The sequence below is a fragment of the Cynocephalus volans genome, chromosome 17 (genome assembly GCF_027409185.1).
Source record: "Cynocephalus volans isolate mCynVol1 chromosome 17, mCynVol1.pri, whole genome shotgun sequence".
NCBI lineage: Eukaryota > Metazoa > Chordata > Mammalia > Dermoptera > Cynocephalidae > Cynocephalus > Cynocephalus volans.
In genome coordinates, this window is record NC_084476.1 from 14,187,040 (window position 1) to 14,197,605 (window position 10,566).

General features: G+C 44.4%; 1 protein-coding gene across 1 annotated transcript; it reads right to left on the reverse strand.

Moving 5' to 3' along the window:
* Window positions 1-1,629: 1,629 nt before the first annotated feature.
* Window positions 1,630-2,559, reverse strand: LOC134366044 (olfactory receptor 1L6-like). The gene has a single exon (XM_063082459.1). It carries the CDS (start codon window positions 2,557-2,559, stop codon window positions 1,630-1,632), a length of 930 nt encoding a protein of 309 aa, XP_062938529.1.
* Window positions 2,560-10,566: the final 8,007 nt, after the last annotated feature.

The following is a 10,566-nucleotide window of genomic DNA, read 5'->3' on the forward strand; positions in this document are numbered from 1 at the left end:
CTCCATAGCTTTACTGTTGAAGTTGGTGATGCTCAGTGGGGTCAATGGATTTGGTGTGGGACCCTGTGCTTGCAGGCAGGACACTGGATGGTCTGCCCCACTGCTGTTCAAGTGGGATATTCTGAATGAGATATTGGCAGTTTTGGGTGGGAAACTTTGACCCCAAAAGGGGTGCTGTGGCCCTCTATAGCTCTTCAGCAGGTGTGGTTACTCTGGCCAAGGCCATTGTGGTTGTGGACAGGGCCCTGTGATCCTAAGAGCACTACTGGAATTCTCTGGATTTCCACAGATGGGGTGGGGCTGTCCTGCGTGAGGTCACTGAGGCTATGGGTGACTTACTGGGGCATGCAGCTCTGTGCGATCTCACTGGTGCTGCAGGTGTGGGTCTGTACTGGAGAGAGGCTTACCAGTTCTCCATTACCTCCTTATGGCTACATGGGTTACACAGCCCCTCACCAAAGAAGGTGGGGTTGCCAGCAGTGGATTGGTACCCCAGTTAGGCAGTTTTCTGACTCTGTAAAGTGTACATGCTGACCCCCTCTGTCAGTGCACTCTCGTTGTACTGGACCATCTGTTCCCAGGGCACAGGATGCCACATGGACACAGGTGTGGGCAAACCAGAGCAATGATGTGGCCACACGGGAGTAAAACCGCTAGGGGGGCCAGAGAGAAATGGTCTCAGGAGATGGGGCCAATCTCCAATCTGCTACCTGAGCAGAAGCCTGGGGCTTGGGGGCTGGGGGTGGTTTAGCGTGTGACCCTCCCTGGGTCAGTTCAGCCGCATGTGCCACCAGGATTTCCCAGCAGCAGGCGCGTGGCCACAGAGGCCGCCTCTGACAGAGGCGTGTGAGTTCTCTTCCCACTCCTCACGGCTATCAGTATTGTAGGGGCATCCTGCCAGTGTAGATGGGGTCGTCAGCCAGACCTAAATAAGCTATTTTTTAGGTCTGGAGGGTGCGCATGTGCGCTGACCCCCTTGCTGCACTGGACTGTCCATTCCCAGGGTGCAAGGCGTAAGCCAAGGGCTGATCCTGGTCCCAAGCTCGCCACAGCAGTCTGGGACCTGGAGAGTGGAGGCAGCTCTGGGTGAGTCCCTCCCCAGGCCAACGCAGACACGCTTGCCTGCAACAGTTCCTGACACTGAGTGCCCGGCCGCACAGGCAGCGCAGACTCCCCCGTGGGCTGGGCTGCTAGACCTCTTGTCTTCCCATGGGTAAAAACTTCTTCTGAATCCCTACTATGGGTTGGGGCTTTTCCTTATTGCTTTGTGGTGAAACATGCTAGTCCACAGTTGTAATCTGCATTAGATGCATGAACTAGATATTTCAAAAGAGAAAGGCTAAAGAGATGGAGGAAGAAAATTGGGAGTTGGCTGATTATTTTATAATTTATTAAGACATTTATAACCACGACTCACTTTATTTTTATAAAAAAGCAAGACACATTCTTATAGAAAGGTGTTGACAATCTCCTCTCTTCTAACTGGACTGTAAGTACTTTTAAGGACAGAAGCTATAATTTATTTTGCCTTTCTTACAGAATTAAGCAGAGTGCTTTCACATAGTAGGTGCTTAACATATAGTTGTTGTTTTGATAATTAAACTCCTAGAGGTAGCAAGTATGCACGTTCTATTCTGTTCTCCCAGTCAGCTTTCTCAAGGCCTGTTTCATGTCCTTGTTCCTAAGGCTATAGATGAAAGGGTTTAGCATGGGGATCACCACGGTATAAATGACAGTGACCACACGGTCCTTTGTCACTGAGTAGGTGGACGAGGGGCGAATGTACACTGAGATGGCAGTCCCATAGTATAGTGCCACTACTGTGAGGTGGGATCCACAGGTGGAGAAGACCTTGTACCTGCCTCCTCCTGAAGGGACCCTCAGAACGGCCCGGGTGATGTGGACGTAAGAGACAATAATGAAGATAAAGGGACTCATGATCACAAAGGAGCCCTCTGTGAAAGCCAAAAGCTCATTGACAGAGGTGTCGGAGCAGGAGAGCGTGAGCAGTGGCTGGACGTCACAAAAGAAGTGGTGGATGACATTGGGCCCACAGAAGGAGAGGCGGGCCATGAGAATCGTGTGGGTGAGTGAGTGGAGGTGGGACACTGCCCAGGACGCCATCACCAGCAGGAGACAGCGCCTGGGGCTCATGGCCGTGTTGTAACGCAGTGGGTTACAGATGGCCATGTAGCGGTCAATGGCCATGGCTGCCAGGAGGAAGCTGTCAGTTATCGCACAGGCCACAAAGAAATACATCTGCGTGAGGCACTGGGCAAAGGCGACCTTCTTGCTCTTGCTCAACATGTTTGCCAACATCTGTGGCACAATGACGTTTGTAAAGCAGATGTCCACAAAAGACAGGTTGGAGAGGAAGAAGTACATGGGTGTGTGGAGGTGGGCATCCCCCCGTATGGCTGCAATGATGACTGAGTTGCCAGCCACATTGACCAGGTACATGGCCAGGAAGCTGGCAAAGAGCCACACCTGCTGTTTGGGGTCAGTGGTCAGGCCCAGAAGGAGGAATTCAGTGATGTGACTCTGGTTTTCCTTCGGCATTGCTGTGCTGCAGGCAGAAGATAGGAAGGAGTGTTAGGAGTGTGTCCTGGCTTGGAGTTTCCAGTTGTTATAACTTCCTGGGAGTGGCAGAACAGTTGACAGGAGCATGGATTTCGATGTCCCACAGGTCTGATTTTTCATTCTGTCCATCACTGATTTACACTGTAAGCGTGAAGTTCGCCTCCTATGTGTTCATTTCCTTCATCTGTAAAAAGAGAAATTATGCAATCACCTCCTCAGACTCTTCTGTTTTGGCCAGGATTTCTCTCTTTTTGGCTTCCCAACTAGGGATGTCGGGATATGTTAACTTCTCCCTAAAGAAAATGCATGTATATCCTAGAGATGATATTGTGAGCTCCAACTTCCTTGCGAAGTTTGTGGAATGGGTTTGGGAGGGTGAGTGAGTAACAATCAAACCAGGAGTTCATGGATTTGGAAAGTCTACAATCCCCTGGGATGTGATGTATGGCATGGGGGTAGAGCCACTTTCTGAGATTGTGGGGCACGGGGGCGGAACCACTTTCTGAGACTGTGGGGACACGGGGTGGAACCACTTTCTGAGACTGTGGGGCACGGGGGTAGAACCACTTTCTGAGACTGTGGGGCACGGGGGCAGAACCACTTTCTGAGACTATGGGGCACGGGGGCGGAACCACTTTCTGAGACTGTGGGGCACGGGGGGCGGAACCACTTTCTGGCAGATGGAAGTGTCCATCTGGTTTGGTTAAACCTTTCATTTCATGCAGGTAGGTTGCACTAAGACCATTACAACAGAAGTAATAGGTACATGTCTTGATAGTAGATTAGGGTCGACTTGAGTCACAGTTGGTCATCTGAGCACAAGAACTATGTCCAAGGTATACATATGCTGGCAGATGACACTGAGAGGAGTGGATTGCAATGTCCTGGGCTTCAGGACCTGGATTCTCGTATAAAAAATAGGCTCAGAGGAGCAAGATCCAGAGAGAACAAAGCAGGACCCCAGCCAAGAAGAAACTGTGGCTCTGCTCAGGATTCTATCAAGGGAGACACTCAGCTGCAATGGAACCTGATCAGAAATTAATAACTGTCCCCGTGCCCAAGATCAGACCCTTGTTATCAGCTAAAAGGGCTTCATGCTGAGTCCATTGTGTTCCTGGACTTAGGTTCCTAACGTCTTCCTTGTCTAGAGTCAGGAATAGTTCCAGAGTGGAATACAGGAAGGAGCCTGCAGATGTCTGTCAGTGACTCCACATAAAAGGTGAAAAAGTGGAATATGAAAGGTGAATGGAAGAAGTACACACCCAAGGACACCTCAGTACTCAAGATTCTTTTTTGATGTTCAAAGTACTTAAATAAACTTCTTTGCATTGTTGGGGAGAATCTATATTATCTGCATCTCTCTAGGCATCTTTGTAAGATGCAGTAGCATAGGTTTTTGGAGCATTTTTTCCCCCAGAGTGCTCGGAACTTTGGTCCTATGTGATTTCTCCCACTGGGAAGGGTGCAATGGATGACGACTGACGTGGGAGAGGCTCAGGATGTTAGTTCTTCAAGCGCAGAGACCTGTCTGGCTATTCAGTGTGGTAAACCCAGTTCACCACTGCATCCTTGCAGCAGATGCCTAATAAAAATACTGAACACATGGAGTATCTACCATGTGCCAGGAACCGTATGGTGATTTAATCCACACAAGAATTCTGGTAATATGCAGATGAGGAAACTGAGTTAACAGAGTTATTATAGAGACATTCAATAACTTGCTTAATTTATATACTTAGTAAGTGGCTATGATTCCAACTCAAGCAGTTTGGCTTCTGAGTCCTACTCTTAGCCATTATTTTACATTACCTCTCTGCCTATTAAATATCTGCTGACAGAATAAATGCAGAAATGACAACTTTGTCAGCATCCTGAATGACAGAGGGGTGTTGCATACGTGACCAGAATCATTCTTGGGATCAGGAGAAATAGCAGAGCATCCAGGATTTGGGTTTTAATCCTAGTTTAGTTACTCACCAGCTCTTCCTCTTGGAAACTCTTTGTGCCCCATTTATTTGTTTTGTGGAAAAATGAGAAAAATGGGAGACATTCCATCAGAATGTCATGGGCATCAAATAAATGAACACGTCTGAAAAGTGCTTTGTAAATGAGCAGGTGCTGTGTGAATACTAGTTTTATAAATAATGGAGAATATACACGAAATAAACTAATGGATAAATAACAGCTACTTGTATTCAACACACAGTGCCTGATTTATCTGGTTAAGGCAAATGAAAGTGAGGAAGACTGTGCGTTTGTGAAATAGCTGAGAATGTCATTAAACGAATAGCAGGAGGTGTTAGAATTTCCTGGTAAGAGAGGGGAAGGAAAAGAGATACCAGTGGGTTTCCTGCTCTGCAGAGTCTTTCCTGCAGCAGTGACACATGAATTAAGGGACCTGATACTGACGGCCTGCCCCATGAGCAGGTCATTGGGAAGGGCTTCAGATAGCCTGGCAAAGTCAGCTGGCTTTTCCTGATCTAGTATCTTTCACTTACTCAACAGTCCTCTGATGTGGGCCAAGAGACTGGTTTGCTGTCAACTTCCTAGTTCCTATGATTATTTCTTTGCATCCTCTGTGGTTCCAAAGCAGGCTGTTTCTGAGCTGAGACAGTGGGAGAAAGGGAGAAGAGGACAGAAAGAAGCGAGGGAGCACGGTGATTGTGTGTGTACTTGTGTCATCAGGTAGTTCCGAGGGCCTTGCCCAAAAAGGCTGAAATGAGGAAGCAAAATGAGGACAGCAGACAGGGGATCAAGGAGAGCATTATAAGACCTCTGAACCTCAGGGCTCAAGAGTGGTGTCACTGTGTCGAGTTCAATTTCACTTCGTAATTGCAAACTCCACTGAACACAGACTTGAGGGCTCTGAGGTCAGACATCCATCCCCGGGTTCAAACGCTGGCCTCACCAATTATTGGCACAGTGACTTGGACAAGCTGCTTACACTTCAAACACGTTTTTTGATCTACAGAGTAAGAATTATAAACAGAATCACTCCTTAGGCAGTAATATGGATTATCATAATATGAACATATATCAGTGAGTCATTTAGGTAGCACAGAATAAGCCTCTGATAAATGTCAGCTGTAATTATTTCTGCTCTTTAACAACATTTTTTAATGGACTTGTGTATATAAGCATTGGAAAACTGGCACACAATAGATGTTCAACAAGTACCTGAAGAAATATGTATAGACCCAAATAATCTCAGAGCCAGAGGGAAAACTCAGAGCTCATTCCTTCCAAACCGCCACCCAGGGTGGGAAACCCACAGTAGCCCAGACAGTGGTCATCCCGCTTAAATACCTCTAGTGACGGGGAACGCATTTTACCCCTGTGTCACAAGATATGCCTGCCTTTTTGGTATTATAGCTAAGAGTCAAGAATTCTAAAGATCACACTTCCAATATCCTGACTTCAGTTACAGCAAGTGATCATATTCTGCTTTTCTGTACTTGTAGAGTCACTGATTTGTTAAGCATTCAGTAAGCTTTTCTTGAGTGCCAGCAGTCATGCTAGGTGATGGGGACCCAGAGGTGAGCAGATACCAAGTCACCTTTCAGATGTTTGAAGACAATAACCACATCTCCCCGAGTCTTCACTTTTCCATGTCAACCGTCTCCTGCCTCCTCTAGCCCTGCCCCAGGACACAGCCCCAAATCCTTTCCTATCTGTACTTATGGATGACACTCCCTGTGTGACAGCCATGTATGTATGTCCATCAGAAATGTAAAAGCTTGGGGTTTAGGGGCCAAATCCATTAGATTCTGGATTGTTAGAAATGGAAAGGATCTTAGAAATCATCCAGTTGAGAGACATCCAAACTGACTAAGAACCCCAGGATTTCCTGGAAAATCCTCAGGAGGTGCAGAGTGAGCAGGAAGATTCAGAAACTCCAGGACTCTTCCTCTGTACCCAGAAATATTCTTTTTTCATGTGTTTCACAGTTTTTTTTTTTTAAAAGGGATAATCTGAAGATAAGCTTCTCGTGCTAAAGAAAGTTTCAAAACCTAAATTCGAATCCACATGACCAATTTGTGGAGGGCAATGTGAGGCCTGCTGAAGGAAGCTGGTCATTTAATATTGCACCCTGAGTTAACAGCAGAACTGGAATGACAGCCCAGGTTTATGGATTTTCTGCTCCTCATCTTTCTCCTGTTTTAGCCTTTCCCATAGCCTATGTCCCGTGCTGCTCTGACGTAGGAATGACACCACTGAGGTGAACTCTCTTTGGTAGGACTGGCTTTGGGGACACTCTGAGGCCAGGCTGGGATGATGGAAATTAGACTTTTGCCCATCAGCATCAATGCAGCTACACTGCTCCTCTGGCAGTGTCCGTCTCTGCTTGGGGTCTCACTCACCCATTGCAATTTTTTTTTCCTTTTGCGTGAATAGAAAAGGAAAACAGGAGTATGGAGAAGTCTGAGGTATTCAAAGAAATAAGGGAGGCAGTGTGGTAAGGTCAGATGACTTGACTTGGAGTCCTAACTATGGCATTAAGTTGCTGCATCTTATTGGGCTGCTAATTTTCCTTCTCTGCAAAAATGAATGTATTAGGATAATTTCTGAGTTTCTGAGATTCCACGTTAGAAACATTCTAAGAAGTTTGATATGTGCATTACTTTGTTTTCTGTTGCTTAGAACAGAATACCTGAAATTAGGTAATATATAAAGAAATAGAGTTTATTTCTCATAGTTTCAGATGTGGGGAAGTCTGAAGTCCAGAGAACACATCTGGTGAGGGCCTTGTTGATGGTGGCTTACAGCAACGTAGGGTGTAACATGGCGAAATGTCCGAGCACGAGAGAGCCAAATTTCACACTCCCTCTCCTTATAAAGCCATCCTAACCACATCCATGACTGCCATGAAACCATCAACATATTAATCCATTGACTGGGGCACGGTCCTCACAATCTAATCACCTCATAAAGGCCCCATCTTTCAATTACCATAATTGGATTTCCAACCCTCTTAGCACCATCACAGTGGGGATTAGATTTTATTGAGATTTTGGGGGACATTCAATCCACAGAAGTATGGTTGAGAATACCAGCTACTTACTCAAGTAAGGGTTGGTGACCTCCAGGGTGGTCTTTGGAGGATCCAAGCACTTTCTCCTCAGCCTTGTTGGCCCTGATGTCGAGAGAAAAAACAGAGAGGGCTTGGGGCATAGGAGGAATGTTCATATCAGGCCAGGAAAAAGATAAAACCCCAGATTCTGGAGGGAGGCATCAGGACCTTCAGTGTTGGATGCATGGAGTGTATGTGATTGCTGCCTCAGCCTAGAGATAGTGTTGTCAGCACCACTTTTCTTCTTCCAGAGAGATGACCTCTCCATTAGCCCCAGGTACTGGAATCAGTAGCCTTTCTTCCATCCCTGGCTAGGCACCACCCGATCCCTTAAAGTTGCATCAGGTGATAAGTGATGGGGTGGGGACTTGGAAATACCCAACTCTCACACACATGACCTCACCCCAGGGAGGAAAGTGTCCTCCCCAGGCACCAACCCCCGGGAGCTTGTTAAACATTGTGGCTGGGAGGAAGGTAGGGACCTCTCAGTAGAGACCAAGGAAACGCAGGGTACCAGAGCAGCAGCATTTTTCTCAGAGCCCCAAGTAATTATTCCAGTGATTTCTAGGGAGACAGGCAGATGTACAGAGAAAGCCGGGGGCTTCTCCTGAGATGCTGAAAGGATAAAGGGAGGAATCCATGGCTGGGAGTTGAAATTCCTGGGTTTTGGTCAACCAGTGATGCCAGTAATAACACTGCCTGCCATAGGAGGACACATAGAGGATCAGATAAAATATTAGTCTAACACCCATTCAAGAAATAACTGCTATTCTTTGAGTACTTAGGAGCCAGAAGCTTTAAGTGAAAATGTGTAAGTGAAGTATTTTTATGTTTATAGATGTGGAAACTGAGGCTCAGCTATGTTAAGAGACTTATTCAATATCACATAAATAAGAATTTGTGGAGCCAGGATTCAAATCCATGGCCATCTTGATCCAAACTCCACATTATTTCATGTCACTGTAAAGACTACAGCTGAAAAAGACCCTCTGCTGCCTTCCTCTCACTTTTCCTGGCTCTCGTATCACTGATGAAGATTCTTCTCTCATTTGACTTCTCTACTCGTGTGAAGGCTTTAAGGATGCCAGTTCCACATTTACTTCCCACCATAACCTCAGAACGTAGTCCAGCATTGGACACTTAGCTGTATGCAAAGAAAATTGTTATATCAATAAATGAATATATAAAGCACACGATAACTTTTTATGTTTCTAATAAACAACATTAGATCACTGGCCTCACTTCCTATCACTATGATATCAGAACAGGACAATATAACACAAAGAGCACTTTCAGACTCAAGAGAATGCTAAACATTCAGGGAGAGTAAGCAAAGGAAATCTAAGATATAAATGATATGCTTACTCTTTCTGATTTAATGAGATTTTTGTACTTTGTTACATCGGAATCCTTTGGTCTCTCTATGCATTTGAATGAATCTTTTATCAACATGTTATTTTGTAACATTACGCACTGGTCATTTGGAAAATATTAGTTCACTGAATTATGCAGATCTTCCAAATGTTGACACATCTCATTTATACACTATAAAAATTATACCTGTAAAAGTCAACACATACCTCATCAGAAAAGTTTCTAAGTACTGGGGAATGTTCAAGCTCATGATGGTGAATGCAAGTTTTCCAAAATTCTAGTTTTTGCTGGAGAGCTCAAATTTTATAATTTGCAATAAGCACTGCCAGTTATTTTTCTTTTCCTTTTTTAAAAAAGATAATTTATCATACTTACATATGGTGTACAAAGTTGACCTTGAGTAGTTGTGTACAATGTGTGATGGTCAGATCAGGATAGCGAGCTTATTCATCATTACAATACAGGATCATTCTTTGTGTCCCTTAACCAATTTCTCATTAGCCACCTACCCTCTCCTTCTCCCCTTCCCTTTTCCAACTGTAGTAACCACAGTTCTTTTCTCTCCTAAAAGTTCAATGTATTATTGTGATTGTTCTTTCTTTCTTTCTCTTTCTCTTCTTATTGTTTATTTGTTTCTTTCTGTTAGTTATTTTTCTGGAAGTGACAAGTTCACTTTGGTAATTTTTGAGAAAATGTCTGTCAAATACCCAAGTCTGTTCATTGTCCTTTCAAGTAAAAATGGTATTCCTTGAAAAAAAAAAAAAAAGGCTAGTTCAGTATCCAACTCAAAAAACCACGCACAGACCTGCCGTGGGATCCAGGCCAGGTGAGCCCCTGCCCCCGAGAAGCCCCACCCACCGACCCCCAGACCCTGAGGCAGGAACAGGCAGCTGAGCATAAGCAGAACTCCTTGTCACAGCTGCAGACACCAGGGTGGAACGAGTGGACTGTGAAACCCTCTGCCACGATGACTAAAAAATCACACATATTCTTTGCTTTGAGAGAGACACCATGTTACCTCACTTTGAGCAGAAGTACTTTGTTTATAGCTGAAAAAATTTATTTTATACAAATTTTACACAATTATAATATATAATATTTTACAAAAATATTAACAAAAATTGTCAATGTCAGAAAAAGTCAAAATCCTAATACCACTCCTAATGCCACTACTTGACAAAATACATTTTTAATAAATGGGTATCTATACACCTTTATATTTTTAATACAATATGCGTTGCTTCATTGGAGGATATTTTAACTACAACTGTTGCCTGGGACTACCTTTCTAAATCATTAATATTCTATAATTCTGTTGTTATATCATATTTCATCACAGGGATGAACTATAATTTCTGCAACCAAGTCCTGTTAGGGTATGTTTTAAAAGGTTCTGATTTTTTCCTTGTAAGATGAATTCTATGATGAATATCTTTGCACTGGAATGTCTAGGAACATTTTATTGTTTTTTATTCTTTACTAATGGAATTGCAGAATGATAGGTACAGATGTGACAAATATTTAAGTTGTTCTGTTGCCAA